The sequence below is a fragment of the Panthera onca genome, chromosome F2 (genome assembly GCF_046562875.1).
Source record: "Panthera onca isolate mPanOnc1 chromosome F2, mPanOnc1 haplotype 2, whole genome shotgun sequence".
Taxonomy (NCBI): domain Eukaryota; kingdom Metazoa; phylum Chordata; class Mammalia; order Carnivora; family Felidae; genus Panthera; species Panthera onca.
Window position 1 is genome coordinate 72,022,345 of NC_138356.1, and position 23,453 is coordinate 72,045,797.

Sequence of the window (23,453 nt, forward strand, 5' to 3'; positions counted from 1 at the left end):
CTAAATCAAGTAGTGTAAGCAAGAGAAGACATCAAATAATAACAAGTTTATTTTCATTACAAGAAATACACAAAAGTAACAAAAATACTTGTAAAAACAGAAATATTAACACACTATATTAAGGGAAAAGAGGTTGTTTTTATAAAAGAGTTTGTATAGCATTACATTTGTAAAAAGATAAGTATCAGAGAGCTTTGTCTACAAATATAAAGAATGAACTGTGGAAGACTATATACACCGAAACATTAACAGCAGTTTATTTCAAAATGGTGAGATTATGTGATTTCCTTCTTTTGCTTTCAATTTTCCTGGGTTGGCTGAATTTTATTTACAATTAGCATGGTCTACTTTCATTAAAAAATAAACATGCCAAGAGGAGCAAAAAATGAAAGCCAAAATCTATAGCGAAGAAATGAAGCTATTTTCATCTGTGCATGCACACCACACACACACACACACACACACACACTCACTCTTTATTGTAAAAATATTGTAACTGAAAATTTACACACAAGGTTACCAATAAGCAAAATGGTATCTGCACTTTTCTAACATGAACATATATATTCACATCCTTTGTATTATTCACGTTTTGAAGCATTTTCTTACATGTATTTTTTTCTGTACAGACGCACATGTACATATACACACCTGAGAGCATTTAGAAGACCTTCTACGCTATTGGGAGGTTGGTCCTTAAGAACTTTGATACAACCTTTCATCTAAGGAGAAGAAGAAATGGAAAAGGTAAAAAACTGTGTTTTCTCAAAGAACATTCACTATCGAAACAGTAGTACTTAAATTAGCACCACAACTATGGAACTCATGAGAAATTACATTCTGGAAATGTCAAAATTATTACTGTTAGAACAGGGGGAAAAAACTACGCAAATGCTATTTTCAGTTTCTCAAACAGAACTTTTTAAGAACCAAAGCAGAAGCAGCAGGCACACTCATGAGAAAACTACAGGGCGGCGAAGGGAAGACTTCCCGGAGAAGGTGTGGAGCAGTCTCTGAAAGGACGGACGGACGCAGTGCCAAGGAGCAGAGGAGCCTTTCCAGGCAGGCAAACACCTTGACAAAAATAGTAAAGTTTACCACATGTTGAGGACAGAATCTTGGGGAGTCACAGGGGAGTTTACAGAGGGCTTTGCAAGCCAGGACTTGCGAAGGAGGATTCATTTGGAACTTATGGGGCAGGGACTTGTTATGGGCCATTAGAAAGGGAGCAGCTCAGTGTAGACGGTGTGTAAAGATGGGCTGCAGACTGTGAAAATGTAGAACACGCTAGAAGAGCACAGCTTTGGAAACCATGGAGATGTGGATTCAAAATCCCACTCCATCATTCACTAGAAATTACACTATGTCATTTCCCTAAATTTTAGGTTATCTGTTAGTACGGGGGAGATAACATCTACATCCTAGAAGTATTTTCACAGGTAAGTGGGCAACAAGCATAAATTTCCTAGGACACAGTAATCATTCAATAAATGTTAACTCATTTATCTTTACAGAGGATGGACGTGAATAAAGAAAGGTAGGGAGACTGGCTGGCAATCAGTAATCTAGACACGAAATGCTGAGCGCCTGAACTACAAAAGGGAAAATGGAAGACAATTCTCACCAAACACTGGTTACAATTCTGATGAACCAGATGTGACTAGGAGAGAAATTAGAAAACAGAGGAACCAAGGGAGCTACTTTATTCCTAATATAAATTTGTGTAGAGACAAGCAAAGCTGACACCCAGATGAGAGCCACAAATTACTATGCCTGGGAGGGAGGAGAAAAATCTGTATTCTGTTACATAGTCTTTTTCCACTGGAGCACCTCTACTGACTTTGTCTATACATATGGAAATAAATCTTTCGTTTGAAATGGCCTTTGGTCAAAGAATGAAATTTCTGATGTCTGATCATTTATTTACACTGCCAAACAGGCAGAAGGACCGCTGGCGAGTACAAGGTCCAGCTGTCCTCCATTCTACTGCACTCGTATATGGCTGTAAACCATCCAGCACGATATGAGAGGCAACAGAAACCCACCGTTATCAGAAACTATAAAACTGAGGTCTGTGACAGAGTGCAACCTGCAGCTCTTTAAACAAAAGCCTACGATCTCCACTTACGGAAATGGTTGAGAATTAAATAAAGCATTGTAACTTACATCAATTTTTGAAGTTTTGGCAAATGCTCCCACTGGATGTACGTGGTCATAGAGTATTATGACACCCACCATTACCCTCAAGCAGAATGACACTGTCTCTTCATTTGTAAATCTGCTTCTGTATTCCCTGGGGGGTAGAAAAGATATGGCTGGATGAGGCACATCACTACTTAAGGAGTTCATTCAACTTTCAGCTGATGCTGAAGGATACACTCTGTTGATATCTAAAAGGAATGCTAACATTATACCCTCCTTTCTCCATGGTGAGATTCCCAGGGAAATGAGGTTGATAGAGCGGTGATCACTTAGGTATTCTGATCTCTACATGCACCCTCTTGGTACATCACCCCTTTTGCTTGGCAGAGATGAGGCAAATTTAGAGAAATGAAAAGCCCCAAAGTAATAGCTTCAGGACAGGTGCTTTGTAAAGGCTGTTACCACCAACATGATGGAAAAAGCCACTTGCTTAATAGAGCAATATGTTTGCTATTTAGAAGCTAACTTATTAATCGAAGTATTACATCATTATATTACTGCATTCTAGTTTTACTAAAATTCAATCATATTCCTTTCTCGGGAAAAAGGGAAATAGAATTTTGTCTCTGCAGAAGGCAGCATGGCATGGCAGAAAGCGTCCAGAACCAGGATGGGACCATCCAGGCACATGGGTGGGGTTGGCCACCGTGCTTAAGTCCCTTCGCTTCCCAGGAGCTCACTCCCCTAAATGAAGATAATGATGAATGGTTGCCCTCCTACTTCATATGGCTTTCCAGAAAGATGATGTGCGTTAATAATGCTTTGGAAAATGAAAAGCTCCACAAAAACAAAAGTTATCTAATAGAACCATATGTTATTCAGGAATCCAGGAGGGATTCTTTCTGCCTGCTGATAAGAAAATCCAGCCAGAAAACACAGTGGTACATATGATAAATGGCTTGAAAGTGAAGGGAAACCCAGAAGAGAATTCAGATTAGTGTCGGATAAAAACCACAGACTGTGAACTAATACCGAGGGGCAGGGATAAGGAGAAGAGTTGGCAGCTCTTCCTTTTCCAAAGCGCTATTACACACATCATTTTGTTGGAAAGCCTTATGAAGTAGGAGGACAACCATTCATCTAGCAAAAGGGCAAGGTTCCTCACTGAAAAGGAGAGAATGCTTAATGAGAAGCATAACCAAAACACCAACGCTCTTCCCCCACCTCCAATAAGAGCACCACAAAACTCCCCACTCTGAAGAGTCTACGTTCTAAGTTAGCCTGACTGGTCTCAGGCACCTGAAAACCCACTGTACTTCCTACTCAAACCAGAAGTTACATGAAGCTTCCAAATTACTTTAATATCGTTCATATATTAACACTGGATACTTCAGATATACTTAATTCCCACCTTCCAAATAAGACATGTTCATATCTAGACACCAACTTCGGTAGGATTGTTAGAGTGAAAAAGATCAGCTAATACTCACGGTGTTTCGAGCATGACTCTGCATACGCTGGCCATGGTGCTTAGACAATCTGTGGTATTTTCTATTGGTAAATTTTTGTTCTGGAAAAGTATATAGAGAAAAAACAGTGAAAGTGATAGTTATTACTTAAGTATAATTTAAAATCCAGCACAATGTGGAAAACTGACAACTTTAGAATTTGGTTCCTACTCCTAATTTTTAAGAAAGCGTGCTAGATTCTAGGTGCTGTTCTAAGCTCTAGGGATACGGCTAAAAGCTAGAGAACTAAGACCCTGTGCTCCTGAGAGTCACTTCCATTCTGGCTGAGTGGGAACAACCACTACATGCAGCCAGGGCCCCACAGGCCATGAGGTATGGGGAATTTATCCAAAGGACACTGGGAAGTCACTGGGAACACTTGAAGCAGAGGAAGAAAGGCATTGGGTTTTTGTTTTTTTTTTTTTTTTTTTCAAGATTACTAGGGCACCTGGGTGGCTCAGTCGGTTGAGCGTCCGACTTCGGCTCAGGTCATGATCTCGCGGTTCGTGAGTTTGAGCCCCATGTCAGGCTCTGTGCTGACATCTCAGAGCCTAAAGCCTGCTTCAGATTCTGTGTCTCCCTCTCTCTGCCCCTCCCCCAATTGTACTCTTGTCTCTCTCAAAAATAAATAGACATTAAAAAAAAAAATTTAAAAAAAAAAAGATTACTTGGCTGTTCTTTGAAGAAAGGACCATCGTGGGGTCAGAGTGGAAAAAGTAAGGCCAGTAGGAACATGAATGCAGGTGACAGAGTGGTGGGCTGATGTGGAGAGGTAGAGGAGGACAGGGGCAAAGTTTTCAGATTCAGGATGTATTTTGGAGGAAGAGTCAACAAGACTATCTGATGGAAGAGACATAAGAGGTGAGATAAAGAAAGGAATTCAGGATGATAACCCCTAAGTCAGTTGCTTTTACAGTGCTACTATCAAGACAGAAAAGACTGCAGAAAGGGCCGGGTTTGGCCACAGTAACACTGAGGTGTCACCTAGACATCCAGAGGGAAGCTGCCAACAGGCAGGTAGATGTGTATGTGTGTGCCTCGGGAAGGGGCAGGACTCAGTGCACGTGCACAGAAGACGCACAGAAGACGGCAACGTCGTGAGGCCTGGACAGCTCACTCTGGCTGCTGACAGGACGTGTAACAACATAGAGAGTAACTGTCCAGGCAACACTTACCTCTGATACAAATTTTGTCGTGGCGTCACTTAAGGTTTTCAGCATTGGGGTTGCCTCAGCATAAAACAAAGACATTCGATTTGCCAATTCATTATTTACTTCATTTTCTCCTTCTGCCTGTGTGGAAAATAAGCACTTGATATCAGTTCATAAATTATTAAATATGATAACATTTATAAAAGAACCGAGGCAGAGTGACTGTTTCGCTAATGCTTGTTAAATTACTCTAATAAATACTCTTATATTTTAGACCCTCATGTGCATGTATATTTAAAAACAGGTTAAAAATGGTATTAAGCAATTTTTCAAAAAGAGTAACCTCTCTTAAAATATTTTACATGACATCAAGCAACTAAATAAAACCTTGCTGGGCTGTCTCCTGTAACAAGGAATGGCTCTAAGTGCTACGGGGGCAGGGAGATGGCGAGGGCACGGCCTGGCCTCCATCTCAGGAGCACACAAGTATCCACAACAATAAGCTGAGAGGCAATGACAAAAAAAGGAGGGGAGAGAAAGACTACGTCTGACCGGAAGAAACAAAAATGGATTCTGAAGAGGCAGCTCTTGCAGGTGAGGGCGGGCAGGTACGCGTGGTATTACAACCAGACAGGGGATGAGAGCATGTTTTCAAATGACGTGGAGTGTAAGCCGGTGCACTCAGGGCAAGAAGGGGAAACGACTAGCGAAGAGTAAGGGTGGAAAGCAGGGCTGGAGCCAGATTGCGGAGGACCTTAGCTGTTGGCCTAAGTTCCTAACTTTCTTCTGCACGTAACAGGGACCACTCAGTGCGCTAGAAGAAAGAACAACAATTAAGTCAATTTTCTAAAGCAAGTTGACAGATGATGGTGGGCAGAGTGTACCAAAAAAGAAAAAGACCACGGGTCAAAAAAAGGAGTTCTGCTGGAGAATGACTGCCGGAGATGCGGAATGAGGCTCTCGACTGGGACAGAAGAACTACGAGATGAAAGGGGGGACGGGGGCGAGGAAGAGACTGGAAAGATATTTCACTCGATAACAACTGGATTTCCCTTTAATTACTGAGGGTGCAAGATGGCACCCTTGTATTTGGCCTCGAGTGGTAGCAGGATGGCTACAGCAGAGGGCTGGCTGGGTGTTACGTGATCTGATTGGATCTGATCTGACTTTACACGGTGGGTATGAAAAAAACAGACGATAAGCTCAGCCTCACAGCAAGAACTGGTCTATGCAAAACCACACTGATGTAAAATAACAGAAGCTTCATGGAAGAGAAATCCTTCTTCCAACCAAGGGCCTTACAGCAGCCACTTCATAAAATTGTGATTCAATGAAAAAAGAGGAAGAAGAAGAAAAAAAAAAAAAGAATGATCTCCCTTGCCATTTTCTTTAACCTCTTAAGCCACTTACTGCTCCTTACACACTCACATGATCTTTCCTTACTAAGCTATCTAGTTAAGGCTGTAAGGCTGATCCTAGAAATTTTTCACACCAATTAGCACAATGTAGGTCCCCAAAATACCTAAAGAAAAAGATATTTTCTTTCTATTTAAGGTTTTACTTCTGGTAGTTGACTCCCTGGAGGTAGAAAAGGGTAAAGACAAGGAGAAATCAAGGGAAATCAAGCCTTAATAAACCAGAAGAGATGTTATACTAGCCCAGGACCAGGCACAGAAGCGCTCATGGCCCACAACTCTGCTGACAACAGTACCCCTCCCATTCCAGGCCACCTTCTCTCCTGGATTCTTCCATGCTAAGACCATGGGGTCTCACAACCACTAATCCACAAAGTTTTTGTGCATTTAAAATGAAAATACACATGGGGGCCTGGCTGGCCGGGTCGGTGGAGCATACGACTCTTGATCTAGGGGTTGAGTTCAAGCCCCACATTGGGTGCAGAGATTACTGAAGAATAAAATCTTTAAATGAACGAGTAAATAAATAAGTAACATGAGAATACACAGAGAAATTTTGTAAGTATTACTGTATGGACAAGGAGCAGTTCTATTAAGTAGGCATAGGGATCTGAGGCGCTAGGTGAAGAGCAGGGAAGCACCACGCATGGGCTGCTACATCTTGCACTTTCCTCTTATACCTACAGTCGCCCATAGCTGGTTATTGACTATGTCATTAGCTTTAACTTGATCTGAGTGAATGAGCAAATGAACAAGCAAATAAGCGAATGCACTGAACAAATAAATTAACGGCTCCCATTACCACCCCCCTGATTCAAAGCATTGACTTACTGGAACGTTATTAATCCTCATACGACTCAATGTTCTTCTGTAATAGCTGAAATCATTCTGTATGGCGGGATTTGTCATCTAGAGACATTTATGAAAGAAAAATGTATTATGTACGCTAAATGATAGTGTAAAAAATAAGTGAAAAAATCTACTAAATACAGCCTTAACTAGTTAAGTAACATTCCCTAATTTGTAAACAATTTAAGAACTAGAACTGGTATCATCCACGATAGCTTTTTGCACTTAAATTATGTAACACTGTACTTAAGTCCTTACAGAACATATAAACCCTGTAGACGGTTTTACAGTTGTGATCTGAATACTTCCCTTCTTTTCAATAATTTCAGGTAATACACTAAAAGGTTGTTTCCCAAAAACCAGTATTACCAAATAAACAAAAATAAGAAGAAATACTTAGGTACTTGTTTTGAATTATTACAATAAAAGTATGAATATATGGTCAACAGGGCAATCCTCAGACTAAAATCATATATATAAATCCTTTGTGCTCAAAGTATTAATAAAACAAAATCGTTTCCTATTATGCAATCGTTAAAGACTGTAGTTCGGAATCCACCTGCTCTACTTATCAGACGAGGTCCCTGAGGTCCTGGAAAGTCAAAGGGCCTGTCTCACATGTGGTCACTGTAACAGAGCCCACAGTGGAACTCGGGTCTCCTGAGACAAAAGCTAGTTCTTGTTTCTCCACACTCCCTCCCTCCAACAACGTGGAGGTTGGGTGCACAGGGAAACAGAAAGACAGACAGACAGACAGATGAGGAAGAGAAATGAAGGAAGGTAGGAAGGTAGGAAGAAAGGATCTTAACATTTTTATGTAAAAGGATGTTGAAGATAAACCGGGAATGAACAGAAAAGAAAAAAAGAGTATTAGGAAAGGTCAACAGTATATACTTCAGAGATATTTTTTAAAATGAAACTAAATGAAGACTGAGTATTGGATAATTTGCTATTTGCTATGCATACAATGTATCAAAGATCTGCTACAACTTTTAAATCCAGTTCTCCAGGTTTTGCCAGGGGCCAAAGGACATCACGTAAACACTCAAACTAGGTCCCCAGGAGTCTCCTCCTACGCCCACGATTTCCATGCTGGCAAGGCCAGCATGGAGTCCTACCTTGAGTTCGTCGAACCGGAGCGTGAAGTGAAGAATCTCCGCAAACTGTTTGGCAAGAGCCTGCTCTCGCTCTAGATGCTGCGTGGGAGAGTACGGGGTACTGGTCAAGGCTCCCAGAAGGCCTCTTAGTGCTGCTTCTAAAGAAAGAAAGATTAAAACGTTAAGCTGTTTGTATCTCTGATTTTTATTTATTAAAAAGCAACTTATAAATGTTATGGCTTTAATTCCCCAAAAAATAAGGTCTCTTCAAAAGTCGTATTATCTAAGCATAATCACTCAAACTGAAGAGTGTTCAGTAGAACAAATTGGTCCCTTAAAGGGACCAATTCAGTTTTAGAATTCTGTAAACCCAAATGCAAAATAATGCAGAATGTGAATCTCAATTAAACATCAGGATCGAACAGCAAATTCTGAACTATCTTCACCATTCTATACAGTGTTGATTTGTATGAACTGGTAACGGTTCTGAGTAACTCCTTCAGTGGCATAGTGTCCACACAGTCAAATCTCTACATGGCTGTGAATGAATGAGCAACTTCTCATACTTTGAATATGCTCCTTATTTATAAACACAGACTGCTTTCTGTCGGATACTGAAGGACATAAAGTATTTGGTTTAATAGTTAGGTCTCAGTGTCTTAAGAGTTAGGCAACTTAGGAACACAATGAAAATATTCTAAATTCATCCCATAAGTAAAACGGTCCCTTCAAAGTAAGTGCTCCTTTTGGAATGCCAGACTAATAAATGTTGTGTTTAAAAATGGTAATACTGGAGTGTCTGGGTGGCTCAGTCAGTTGAGCATCTGACTCTTGCTTTCGTCTCAGGTCGTGATTTCACAGTTTGTGGGTTTGAGTCCCACAGTGGGTTCCGTGCTGACACTGTGGAACCGGCTTGAGATTCTCATTCTCATTCTCTCTCTCAAAATAAATAAATAAACTTAAAAAAAAAAAAAAAAGGCAAAGAAATCAAGCAATTCATTTAAAGATTTCAGAATCAGAAAACAAAGCCAGATTCCAGGGGCATGTGAATGGCTCAGTGGGTTAAGCATCCAACTTCGGCTCAGGTCACGATCTCACAGTCCGTGAGTTCGAGCCCGCGTCGGGCTCTGTGCTGACGGCTCAGAGCCTGGAGCCTGCTTCGGATTCTGTGTCTCCTTCTCCCCTCCCCCCCACTCATATTCTCTCTCTCTCTCTCTCAAAAATAAATTAAAAGAACAGTAAAAACAATTCTTTTCAAAGAAAACAATGCCAGATTCTATTCTAAAAACACAGGAACTTATACTAGTAGATGGTGATCTGACATGAACAAATAAATATCAGATTAATAAGTAAATATTTATCAATAATAATAAATGTACATCAGATCATTAACCCTTAACTTAAAAATATACCAGCTGTACTACGTATGAAGACCCTACTAGGAACGAACATCCACACTGTGCACGTGACCCAGTCTCTCACTGACCTGTCACCATCAACTAGGACATGAGCATCACAGACGGGTACACTCAGTTTCAAAGCAGTTAGACCCCCAAGAGTTCGGATAGTTAATGCCAGATGTTTTGGACTCTACAGCCCTATTCTTTTCAGCATAATACATAATAAACGGTCTCTCAAATGAAGCAACATTGTATCTATCCTCTGTAACCTTATAAAATATGAATCTATGGATTACGACACAGGAGATACTTCTTATGTATTATGTGCTGGTACTGAGCTAGCCATTACACAGACATTATCTGTCATCTACACAGTAACTCCAAATGACAGCTCTTATCCTTTTTTTATAGCAGGTCAGAAAACGTATGGACTGTCTACTGTGTGTCAAGCCCTGAGGATACAGAGATGAAGGCAGACGTGTTCCCTACGCCCACATGGAGCGTGACTATACAGAGAAGACACATTATTACGGTTGTGACGTGTGTTATCAAGCACATGATACAAAAGAAAAATATAGAAACGGGACCTCACCTAGTTGAAGGTTCAGGAAAAGACCTCTCTGAGTAAGTGACATTTGGGCTGAGACTTAGGTGTGCACCAAGGATGAATGAGAGTTTGCTAATAGGGCAGTGAGCCAGATGCTAGGTTGAGAAGAGCAAGACATAGCAGAAGAAGTACAAGAGGACCAGTACAGGTAGAAAAGAGCACCGGGAGGAGAGTAACCCCGGACCAAAGTAAGATGCATATGATCTGTGTGCCAGATCAGGCATTCCGGTCTTGTCACCCTAATGTCCTGGAGAGACTACTTAAGCAGAGTAGTGACATCATCAGATTGACATTCATAAAAACGCCACTTCATCTGGGCTGTGTGCAGAACTGAACTGGAGGAGTATGGCTGGCTTACAGAAGTGCATGAGTGCGTGTGAAGGTCAATTAAGGAAAACATAGTTTAGCCATTTTGAAAAATGGGTTACTCATCTCCCAAAATTCATTCCATCTGTCAGTATTAATGTAAGTTAAGTGGAAAGCAAGGTTTGAAAGATATGAGAACAGTAAAAACTTAAAAAAAAAAACCACACAAACACCAATACTGTTATAGGCTGTTAAAGAAAAAAAGAAAATTGCATTTCCTAGATTTTATCAGGTCTCAGGGTTAATTTAGCATTCAAAGTGCTCTACACTATGGGGGATGGCAGACCTTTCCCCCAAGGAGTGGAGTCCAGTCACTTGGCTGGGTTGGGATGGCCAGGAACCATGCCGGAGGACTTCTGTCCTCAAATGGCTGGAGTCCTCAATGGCAAATCTATGAAACAAAAAGTCATCTCAAGATGATGGCACTGCTTATCTGCCTCTGAGGCACCTAGACCAGCCTCTCATCTTGGAGGGCCTCTGTGGACACAAAAGAGTCGTGCTAGCCCACACTGCTGTGTGTCAATAGAGGAATCAGAGACAGAAGATCCCAAAAGGTGGTTCAGGTTTCTGGCTGAGTTGTAAAGAAAGGGAGGTCAAGGAAGAAAGGATGTAGGGATCAGTCTCCCTGGTGCAGCTCCTAAAACAAAACCACGTGATTATGACCCTCAGAAAAGGTAGGTGACAAGACGAAGTTAATAGACTACTAAGCCCTAAATTCTGGAAGAAATTAACTGGTAGATCAGTGCACAAGTCCAAGCTATATAAGAAGGCTGCAAGCAAGAGATCAACTGGGAGAAATGATAAAGACAGAGTAGTCCACAAGGTAGAACAGTAAGGGGAAATAACTGGATGCCTTGGAGCGGGAGGCCTCTGTGGAAAGTTCCCCTTTAGAAACAAGCATTTATTCCCACTGCTGCCATCCACACCTCTAACAAAGATTTGTCTGAGAACTTAAAATTCTCAGAAGAGAACACCAAAGATGTGGACTGTGGGTGATTTAACATAGCCAAGAAACATGGCCACACTCACGGCGGGCAATCCAGCCCAGTGAAAACGAGCAACATATTGGAAAGAGCTACTCATTATGACCCCAGGAGATGGTCCCCATAACAAGCCCTTGGAACAGGAGGAAGACGAAAGAAAGACAAAGCAGTCTGTTCACTGTCTGATCATCATACAACCTTCCCTGAGGTGGCTGCCTCAACTGGGAAGGCCTTAGACTGAAACAAGCAAGTCCAGGCATTTCCCAGGCCAGAAGGTTAGCCTTGTCAACAAAAGTCAGTTATCTTCCAAATCAGGCAAGTGATCGCTTCCCTGTCTCCCTACAAACATGCCAGCTGGCAAGGGATCAGGGTCCCTCTTCTGGAGTACACACCACAGTGTATCTGTGGTGCTCAGGCCAAGCAACCTTCTCCTTGGGACTGCAAGATTCTGAAGGATCATGTGTATCATGACAGTTATGTGCTGCTTTGTGGGCTATCTGTAACATTTATCCTCAGCTGTGGCTCAAGTAGGAAGAGAAGAGACAAAAGGTTTAGTGAATATAAACCAGAGGGCTCACCAGACTCGAGGTCCAGCCAGGATCCTGAAGCCCAGAGAACTTAAGTCATGTGGTCAAGACCACACAACTGATATGTGGCAAACATCAGATTTCAAACAGGAAGCTATGCCTCCAAAGCCTAAAATCCATTATTATTGCTTCCCCTAAATACTCAACACATACTTGATATATCAGATGTGTCTATTCATTAATTAATCGTTCACTCACTCAACAAACACAGAGTTCCTATCATACGTAAATAAGGATATGCTTCGGTCAGCAAGGAAACTGGAAACATTACCAACCAGGTTACTGGCCAAGAGATGAGGAGTAAACCATCCCCTATTAAATGTGTACTTCGCTCATAACTTCACAGAAGCTGCTAGAGCAATAAAAGCTCCAGGTTCCCACACGACAGTACAAAAAATGACAGCCTCTTACTACTACGTATGTTGCAACATCCCTCTACCGAAATGGAACACACACTACTAGCCTGATTTAATTCCAACAGTTAAAACATAAGAGAACACGTAAGCCTGACTGGTTTGGCCTCTTTTACAATTATTCTTTTTTTAGTGGCAAATGCTGAGACCAAGATGAGCCTGAGTAGGCCTGAGCACCATCTACAGCAGTGAAACTACAAAGGCAGGGACGAACTACCAGCCCAAGAAAAACTCTAAATATGAAGGAGTCAAGATAATCCCGATTAAAAAGACAAGTTCTCAAAAAATAAAAACAAATAAAAGATTTAGGTTCTCTGGGGTTACAAAACTACGGACTGTTTGGTGTTTGGACAAAAGGTCAGGCAGCATGAAAGAACTATTGGTCACGCTTGAGAAAATAAGTTACATTCTTCTTTCCAATAAGAAAGAAAATTTATACCAACACTTCTATCTCAATTATTATTTCTGTGTACGTTAAACAGTCTGTACTTCATCTAAGGAAAAACAGCAATTCTCTTACTTTTTAAAACACTTAGCCATTTTTTAAAAAATTGAGCTTCAACTTTCAAGCAGTTGGCGGACACAGTGGCCGAGTAGCTAACACGAAGGTACAGAGAGCAAGATCTAAATTACCAGGAAGTGCTAGGGACCTACTGCAAGCTGGAAAGCACAGCCCTAAACTAGCGAACACAGAGATCGCTCCAGCTGACTGAGATGCAGACTGACCGATTCTTGCCTCAGCTACTGGTTTTTCCTGAGGCAACTGGAGATTTAAAAACAACAACAACAAAACACAGAACCCAAATAATTACCATTTTTGCTCCTGGCAACTTATGTCTTTCAAATCATTCCAGCAGCTAACTAAATCTTCCCTGCTCTGCCTCCTCTTTCTCCAAGAAACCGGGACTCCAATTTTGCTTACTTACTGAATGGAAGGCACAATTCTGACCTCTGAATAATTTTTCCCAAGCAAGGGAGAAAGCGAATGATTTCCAATGCTTTCCCCTAGGTAACTTTGGGCATCTCATCAGCTTCCTATTTCTTATGTTGTACACTTTTAGAAACATGAACTGATCATAAGCAGCAATGATTTTAAGAACACAAAAACCTAAATAACCCAAAGGGCCTGAGGATTAGTTCCCACTTATGGGAAAGGATTTGCTGTAGGGAGAAATTCTACCAAGTGGTTTCTCATACTAGGATGCTTTAGGCTACACAAAATTCAGACATTTTCCTTGTGGAAGTTATAATTTGTGGAGGGAAATGGCCTACATAAATTAAAGAGCTGAGTTGACAGGGATGAGATCATGCTGTAATCTTACAGTCTAACAAGAGTGCTGTACCTACGTAGCAAACAAATTCAGTGACGTGAACGTAAAATACTACATAATTCCTTATTAATAAACGTCTTTTTCACTAGGGAAGTCATAATTACAAAACTTTCAACTTACCTAACCTCTGAGAAAATTCATAAAATTTCTTTAATTTGCCTACTAGTGGAACAACTGCGCCCCAAGCCTTCTCCTGCAACTTCTCATCTGCTGGATGCTGGATCGCCTTCAAAATCCAAAGAATAAAAATAGTTAGATCTTTAAAAATCACAACGATCTTATTTTCTTTTTTTTTTTTAATTTTTTTTTTTTCAACATTTTTTATTTATTTTTGGGACAGAGAGAGACAGAGCATGAACGGGGGAGGGGCAGAGAGAGAGGGAGACACAGAATCGGAAACAGGCTCCAGGCTCCGAGCCATCAGCCCAGAGCCTGACGCGGGGCTCGAACTCACGGACCGCGAGATCGTGACCTGGCTGAAGTCGGACGCTTAACCGACTGCGCCACCCAGGCGCCCCAACAACGATCTTATTTTCAAATGAAAATACAGGTTTCAGGAAACAGAGGAAGCCCTGGTATACGCGATAAAATAGGACCAGTCTTTCAAACCATTAGGCAATCTTTCTTGAATACAGAGGGTTACTCTCAAAGAAATGTATTTTCTTGCTTTCATCTTTCTTTTGCTTACAGGTGCTTTTCTTAATCCTCTATGGAACTTAATGCTTTTTTCAACAATCTGGCTTGCTCTCTCCAACGTCTTCAAACAAGCTAAACACACTATCTGAAAGTTGAAACTCATAATCAAGATGGCGGGTATGGCGGGGAGGCCCTTCTTATAAACACTATCAGGAGGTACTGACATGTTTAGATTTCCCCAAGGCACGAGTACTCTGACTCCATCCACACTAAACTGAAAAACAAGAAAGCAAAATAAAATGGAAACCAGAGAGATTTACGGAATGCTCTGAATAAGCTACAAACTAAACAAACAGGCCATGTATTATTTACACAGTGTACTTTATCTGCTTGCCACTATATTCAAATTTTCTTGATTTAAAAAAAAAAAATTTTTTTTAACATTTATTTTTGAAAGACAGAGCATGAGCAGGGGAGGGACAGAGAGAGAAGGAGACACAGAATCCGAAGCCGACTGCCAGGCTCTAAGCTGTCAGCACAGAGCCCAATGCTGGGCTTGAACCCACAAACGGTAAGACCATGACCTGAGCCAAAGTCGGATGCTCAACCGACTGAGCGACCCAGGCGTCCCTTGATTTTTTAAATACAAAATGTTTTTAAATGATATTCAAACACGACAGGATTCTGAAGTGAATCCTATTTATGTGACTACCTAGAAATATTTGAAGGAAATCTGACATTACACGTTAACAATACTGATTTCACGTTAATAGGAATATTCCAAAAGGACTGTGATACTACTCTCACATATGTGAGGAAGTTCTATAAGCCTCGAGCCCCATCTTAGCAATGTTTTGTATCAAGTGGTAGAACTTTATTGTTCAAGAAATAAGCAAACAGATAAAAATTAAAAGTTGTTTTTCTTCTGTTGAGAAGCCTATCTAACTTTTCTTGCGAGGATCTAAAAATTATTTTCAAAATATTAAACTCATTCTCATAATATCAAAACACACAGGCAAACGTCACCCACTTTCACAACTGAGGGAGTTAAATTAAAGACTTCCCCTGACCCTGTCCTGCCTGGATTTAGAAGTGGACACTGGCTGCTCTTTTAGGACAACATGTTATGGTTCTCGTAATTCTGATTCCTTCTCCTTTCACATGGTTTCACTGCTGTTAGGCAACATTTTTGGTACAGCACCCAGTACGGCCCAACACAGAGAAGGACACTTTGTCAATGGCAATGGTGAGACTGTCATGTAGCGGATATTATAACTCTCATTTTCAGAATTGTTAAAACTGGTATAGATATATCAAAACATTAGCGGAGAGCTCTTATTTCCCTCTCTAATAGTGGTTTACCCTGGAGAATGAGCTTTGTGTATTTAACAGAGTCTACATTAAATCAAATTTTATTCTGTTTCAGTCATGTTTAATAAAATACTATTTAAGCAAAGATATATCTAACTCCACATCCTCAGTATAGGTTTTTACATTTCACCTTCCACTTTAATACTCCTGCACCAGATACTCACGTTGCAGAAAATATTATCTGAAAGACTAAGTTATCTGGTGCAAGAGTACAAATAATTTTGATAGCTCTTATTTTTACACACTGCCAAACTGACCTCCAAAAAGGCATTTTATAATAGCACTTGCATTAAGAATCCTGTTCCTTCGTAAACCAACCAGTACTGAGCTTTTAACAACTTAGCATCATATACAATAAAACTGCTTGAGAGCAGTATGCATTATCAGTAAATGTGAACATTTTTCTATAGACTGTGCTCTTTTATAGGTAGAATAGTTGTTTATTTAAGTCTTCATATTGACAGTTACCTAGTTACATCTGTTCTTTGTATATTTGTATATTGGTACAATCAGCTTTTATTTGTACCTTCCTTTCTTAAATTGTTTTTCTATTATTCCGAAATACATTCTGCTTATAGACTTAAACCCAAACATCAATATGCATTCCTCAGTGAAAATTTCTTCAAATGCCTGAATGGTTAAACACTTAGCCTAAATCTACAGATTTAAATGCTGTTTTTAAGAGTTTTCTAGCTTACATATTTTATATCTATTTACTTATTTCTCTGTCCTTACTTCCTTTACCAAGGAATGAAATGAAGGTACCTTTGTACTAAGTCAAAAGGCCTGGTCAGGTGAATTTCTTACCATTACTGGTTATTCTCCCCTTTTCTTTTACTATTCTTCAAGTGTTATTTTTCTATATAAACTTTTTTCTTCTTTTTTTTTTTTTAACTTTGCAACATTTATCTACTTTCCCACCTGACCAATCATGGGATGCCACAAGTGCACTGAACGTGGCTTCGGCACTGAACTGAGTGACTATAATGTCTTATGGAGAACCCCAACCTTTGGTCACAGCATTTAGGGCTCCTGGTTTCACATCCCCACAAGTTCTCTTTGAAGTGGCTTATATAGAAGCTTTTCTATCATTTTACCCTCTTCCAAAAAATTACAACTGCATTCAGTTAAGTTGACATATACATTACAATAAGTCAATATAAAGACTCTGGGGGGAAAAAAACTTTCATTGTAGTGAGCCTTTCCACACAGAAGCAGAGTAACCCTTCACTTGGCAAGTTTAAAAAAAAAAAAAAAAAAAAAATCCTAAGGGTTTTAACCTTAAAAACAGGTAATGGTCTATATTAAATAGGTAATGGTCTGTATCTCTATAGCAAATGAGATGTTTTTTCTTTATTGTTCATAGGTGACAAGTATAACCAGCTGATCAGAATTCAATCATAAAACAAACTTTTAAGAAATCTAATGATATAATACTGAACAATTAAAAATAATCTGTAGCACTAATAATCAACAAGGAGAAACATTTTTAGAGCAACTTGTGAACTGTTGTGACCTATAGGGAAGAAATTAATTTCTCATTAGTTAATTTAAGATCGTGTTTAATCATTTGAACATTTCATAAATGTTTGATTTTTCAAAATATGTTCAAATGTTTAGAACTTGAATTTCACAGAAATGGTTACATGCCTTCACTTATTGAAATCTTAAGGTTTCACTTAAGCTAATGATATTGGCGAGATTAGTCTAAGCTTTTGTATTTCTTTCTTCAACAGTTACTAACTGCTTACTAAGCACTGTGTTAGGTGCTGATGACACAAAAATTAGTAAGAAACCAGGTTTATCCTCCTCAAGCTGGAGGTGGTAGTGGAGTCATAAACTTTACGTTTCAATGGTCTTTTCAAAAAGAAATGATTACCATGAAAGAAACGTGTGCACAGCACTAGGGCAACAGAGTAAAGGGGAAGTAACTGCTGGGATGTGAAGGAAGGAAAGTGTACATGTGCAAGACATTCAGGCAACAAACAGTCCAGTGCATGAGAGGTAAAAAACAGAATTCACGTTAATCTGTAATTTCCCTCAGCTAATGATATTACCAACAGCTAATCTAAACCAGAAACCCTGGAATCATTTGTAACCCCCCTTTCTCCCTCATATTAACCATCCAAAAGCCAAAAACCTGTGGCCCCTTAGCCCGAAACATTTCTTGAATTGTTTCCTGGTGCCTGCATTTAATTCTGCCTTCACTAATACTCCAAGTATCATTAGACGAATGGAGTTGGATGTGGACCGTCAACCCAGCGTCAGACTGCTCCTTGACAACCTCTGTGCACTGTTGGTTATACCCAAGAATAACAGAAGCAGAAGGGTGGGAAAAAATGAAGAAACAGAGCTATGTCTTCAAGAAATACAGATAAGGGCCCAGAGGCCAGGGAGTTTCTTTGGGTGGTACAGGGCACCTGATTTTGTGTATACTCTGATGGGAAGAAGTCAAGCAGAAACCAGAAACACAAAAGATCTAATTAAGGAAGGAATAATTAATAAAGTTCCAAGAGGAGGACGCAGAACAAAGGCAGAGAAATAAATCTTGGTAACAAGTAGAGACACAGCTTCTTCAGAGAAACAGAAGAAGTGGAGTAAGAGATAGATGGATAGAAACCTAGATAAGTTCAGAGGCTCACGAGAAGCAAGCTGAGACCACACCAAATATTTGCTTCATGGTGTGAAGTCATCAGACAGAGCTGGGGGAGTCCAGACCACAAGGATGATAGCAGCTTTCTCCTAAGAAGCATGGGAGGAAGGAAAAAAACAGACCGGCAGGACAAAAGGCCACAGAAAGCTACATTCTCTCCTCTTCTCAAAAAGAAAAGTATAAATAGTCCCCATTGGATACTGTAAATTTCAGGTGGAAGAGCAACCAAAAAATAAACAAAATTTTAATATACAGAAATTATGTATTTATACATTGTTTTCCTTTTTACCCTTGTATCAATACAACCACTTTTGAAATAATGCAAGTGATCTTCCTTTAAATGTAACACTTAATATGCAATAGAGAATTTGAAAGTATATACAAAACAACAGAGATTAAGAAGAGGAACGTAGTGAATTTTAGTTTATCGGAAAATGTCTCAACATGCTTTACCTCTCGTATTTCATGGCCAGCTCCTCTGTATGACTGCAGATCTTCCAAGATACCTTCTGCATCTTTTAATACTACATTCACCTGATTATAAATTTCCTTCTCAGACTCTGTAGGCTGGGCATCTAAATAGCAGGAAAGCACAAAAAAATTTACAGTCACATGATTTTTTTTTTTTTTTTAAGTACATGTATAACTCTAAACAATGAAGAATCTCAATTTCTAAAGATGCCTAACATTTTATTCAATGTTAACTTCACACTTCTTAGAAAAGACTGGTAATTTTTTCATACTTCTACATTTGAATAATTAGCCTCAAGTTTGTAAATATCACAAAGGAGCAAGGAAACATCAAACATTATTATTTAAAGTTACAAATCATGGCTTGGTATATATCGTAATCATTACCGATGACTGTGAATGCATGAATAATGATTTACTTTACTCCAACAGAAATGCAAGGTCTACTAATATATCTTGTTCATCTCCAGCTTAAGACTCCCAACTATTTTCCTACAAAGTTCATTTTAATGACTAAGTTTTGATATGAAAAATTAAAAACTATTTTAAAAGAATAGTAGTTAGATGCTCTCCTTTTCTACGGACCACTTTAAATTCTGTGCCAATGAACTTCTGTGCTGATGAGCACAAGGTCAAGAGTCCTGTGCAGAGGAGTTCAACTTATGACATTGCTCCAGAACGAGTAGGCTGCTGAAAACCAGACACTTTCAGCTGCAAAGCTGTTATTGAAATTTTGAAATACGAAATCAAAAGCTAACTCCCCCCATTCTTGGGGCTGAGTGAGAGAAAAATGAAGGGAGAATTACAGTCATAAAAAGCATAATCAGGAACACAAACATATGGGCATTTCCACCACCTGTGGTGTCAGCCACAGAACATATGCTAATAGATGACTAAATCTGGATTTCTCTCTGCTAAACTCGAGGTGACAGAAATCCTGTTTTTAATAACTTGGTCATTTGTTTCTCTAAGGAGGAATAAATCTTTTTTATTTAATACTTGGTGTGTTTTTTTTGTTTGTTTTTGGTTTTTTTTGCTTGGAGAAAAATGGGCAATCTGTGAAACTGAGTTTCTCATAAATCATTCCAATTAGACCATGTTCAATGCTACAGTTAAGGCATGAAGCACTGAAAATGATAAACACCGTGATTAACATGTTTTAGAGAGGAACTGTGCTGGCTGAATTCCTCCACACAAACATTTTTCTTCCGGGGAAAGGGGAGGCAGACCAAATCGATAGTATGAATGGAGAGCATTTCTGAGAAATCCCTTTTGTCTACCACTTGTGAAACTACTACTTAGACTTCTCTGCACCCACTTCACCTCCCCACAAATATACAATGTCTTTCTTTCTTTCCTTAGAAAAGTTAAAGAAACTTAGTTCACACTTAAAACTAGGGAGTCCACATGCCCAATAACTGTAACGTATTTATTTTGCACATGGGCAAGTCAGAATTCAATTCCACCTCTTAAAACCTGCCAACTAGTCAAAATACACCAGTTTTTTTTTTTTTTAAATCAACAGAGTATCAAATTTTAACTTCAACATACTCAAAAAGTACAGCAACAATAATAGAGTATCATTCACGTGCAAAGCTAACTTAAGAATTTGTGTTCTCATATCTTGCCTTATTTTCCAAATCTCCTCTAAAAAATCATCTACTTTTTTAATAAAAATACTGTGACAAAATAGTTACACAAGAGGAGCCAAATTAAAAATACTCTGTGTACAAAGTCATAGAGGGATTACTAGGAGCAAATACTGATATTGCAGCTAAATGGTTTTTTTAAAAATCAGGGTTTGTCATTTAGCTGAAGTAATTTTCACATTTAGCCAGACCATAATCTCCAAAGTAACAGACACACACTAAAAAAAAAAAAAAAAAAAAAAAAAAAAAGCACACCTCACAACTTTTATACTTACACCAGATGCAATAGGGAAAAATACTTTTCTTACATGCAAAACAGCAGTGTTATACTTTTTCATGGAATTGTGAAACCACAGACATAACATCAATAGTAGACACAGATCATCATTTTACTTCATGAAGTGGGAATTCATGACAAAGGACAATATTTTGACTGTTATATATCAAAAGAGATTTGTCAAGTTTGAAAATACTGAACTGTATTTTTGGTATGGTGACTAGAAGTTAACAGAAAAATGTAACACTGAGACTTACATACAAAAGAAACATTATCAAGTAGATTTAAGTAGACCTTGGAAGTGGTTAATAATTATTAAAAGTTTAGTAAGTACCAAGAAATTTAAAAATAAAGGAGAAGATTCCAGTTCCCCCTAAGGGTGGAAAAAATACCCAGCACCACACTGATTAAACACTGTTTAGACTATCACAGGAAAGTCACATTTATAATTTTGAAAGCTGCTGCAGACTGCTGTAGATATGAAGACAAACAAAATAGCAGACAGGTAATAAGCACCACGTTACTGATAGCAAGTCATGCAAAAAGGTGGGAGAAAGACTATAAAAATAAAGCTTTTTTTTCAAAAAATGGTATCATATAATGCAACCAAGACTTGTCACTTTGATTTTTCATGGCAAAGAATGAAACACTGTATTACCTAGAGAAAAATCTACCACTTAACCAGCTAACAAAAGGACAAAATAAAGTATCAACTACTGGGAGTAGGAGTAGTGATCAGTCACCAGGCTAAGTTTTAAAAGGCTGTTCAAGGGAATGGAAAGCATGTTTTAGTCGCTCTCATTGTTTGCAGGTAAAATTAAGTATTGCAACAATTTTGTACCACTTTCCTATTAAGGAGTCACTGAAAATAACTGCTGAAACTCGATCTGTTCTGGGACAAAGGGGGCAAAGAGCAGCTATAGAAGAAAAATAACAAAAAGCAAATCGCGTAAAAATTGCAACTGTGACACGGAGTCGTTCTGCTTTGGTCTTGCCCTCAATCATGCGGTAATATTTACCATCTGTCTCCAGAAGTCTCATCGAGGCAGGGACCTCAGTGCACAGTGCATACACTGTATACAGCAGGTAAACTCAGTACCCAGCAGATTTTCTGTAACACGTATTTGGTGAAAGAATGAGAAGGTACAGAGATATAAATACACCTCCAGCATAAGTTAAAGGAAGCTATAATGCATTTTTACCTCTGTACAAATATAATCCTACATCATTTTAGAAAAATAAATCTAAAAAAAATGCCAGAATAAAGATATCCCAAAATACAGGGCAAAAGCAACTGAAAATGTGCAAGAGGTAAAATGGGAAAATAAAGTTAGACTACAAGAGTGGATATCAGTAGTTTTACAAGATTGCGGGGGACAAGTCACACAAAAGACACGAGAATTAGAGGAAATGTATGACTAAATGGAAAGGCACTTTAACAAAGAATCAGAGAAAGTAAGACTCTATTCCTCATTTATAAGCCACCACCTGTTTACTCTATTTTGGTCTACCTGGAAATAAGTAAATCGAGTTAAGTAACAAATACTAAACTTCTACCATTTATAAAGCATTATGTGAAGGTTGGAGAGGGACATAAAAATAAATAAAAGACCCTCTTCACCCGAGAACCACAATTTAATGAATATATACAGTGGTTATTCAGGCTAAAGATCTGTCATTAGAAACAGCTCTTAATGTCATGATGAAATAAGAAATTCCAAAAACCAGAAGAGGCTACACAGCCCCCAATTCAATGCTCTTTTATATACTGCCATTAGCATAACTGCTGCCAAAATTCATGAGGCAGTTCTGGGCTTGTATCTTAATTGAACCATTATTCTTAAAATAAAATCATACAGGTATAATCTCAGAAAAAGGCCCTCTTTCTAGTACACCTCAAGGGTAGATAACAATGTCTCACTGAACACAGAAATGTCACCTCATGCCTTAAGACCTTTGTAGATGCTGTTCCTTCTCACTACAGTGTCCTTCCACTACCTTGCCCTGAAACATTCTAACTCACCCTCCCACAACCCAACTCAAAGGTCACCATCAGAAAGTCTTCCATGATGTCCAAACTACTCGCTGCTAGGTACGGTTAATTCCTTGTGATCTACACCTTGAATGTAATTATGTAAATGAAATTATCAGTTTGCATTTCTAACTTACTAGACTGAGAACTCCCCAAAGGCAGGGGTTGTATCTTAGTTATCTCTGCATCCCAACATCTACTGGCTGGCACACAGGGGGCAAGCCTTAAATGTGGAACTGAAGTGGAAACCCGTACATGTACCTGCATGCATGTAAATTAAAGGAGTAATGACTTACAGACATCTTCATTTTGTAAACTACAGGATTCCATCAGATGCTTTATATGCACAAGAATACTTAATGTGTACACAACTTGATACAAAATATCAGTATATCTATCTGTATGGAATTATTTCTGTAAGTTGCCCAACCATAGAAATGCAGTGAGCCAGATTTACTCACTGTAAATCTAGATTTATTACTCGCTGTAAATAGATTTATTATTATACTATTCCA

At 39.1% G+C, this 23,453-nt stretch overlaps 1 protein-coding gene across 12 annotated transcripts in view; it reads right to left on the reverse strand.

Moving 5' to 3' along the window:
- CYRIB (CYFIP related Rac1 interactor B) overlaps positions 1-23,453 on the reverse strand; it is a 147,436-nt gene that overhangs the window by 5,327 nt on the left and 118,656 nt on the right. For all 12 annotated transcript variants that reach the window (XM_060611330.3, XM_060611325.3, XM_060611323.2 and 9 more), the window contains 8 exons: positions 18,963-19,084; positions 13,970-14,075; positions 8,184-8,320; positions 7,048-7,125; positions 4,826-4,942; positions 3,633-3,712; positions 2,167-2,293; positions 652-722 (listed from right to left, as the gene is read on the reverse strand). In XM_060611330.3, the coding sequence (XP_060467313.1) occupies positions 652-722; positions 2,167-2,293; positions 3,633-3,712; positions 4,826-4,942; positions 7,048-7,125; positions 8,184-8,320; positions 13,970-14,075; positions 18,963-19,084 (838 nt within the window). The remainder of the gene's footprint in view (positions 1-651; positions 723-2,166; positions 2,294-3,632; positions 3,713-4,825; positions 4,943-7,047; positions 7,126-8,183; positions 8,321-13,969; positions 14,076-18,962; positions 19,085-23,453) is intronic.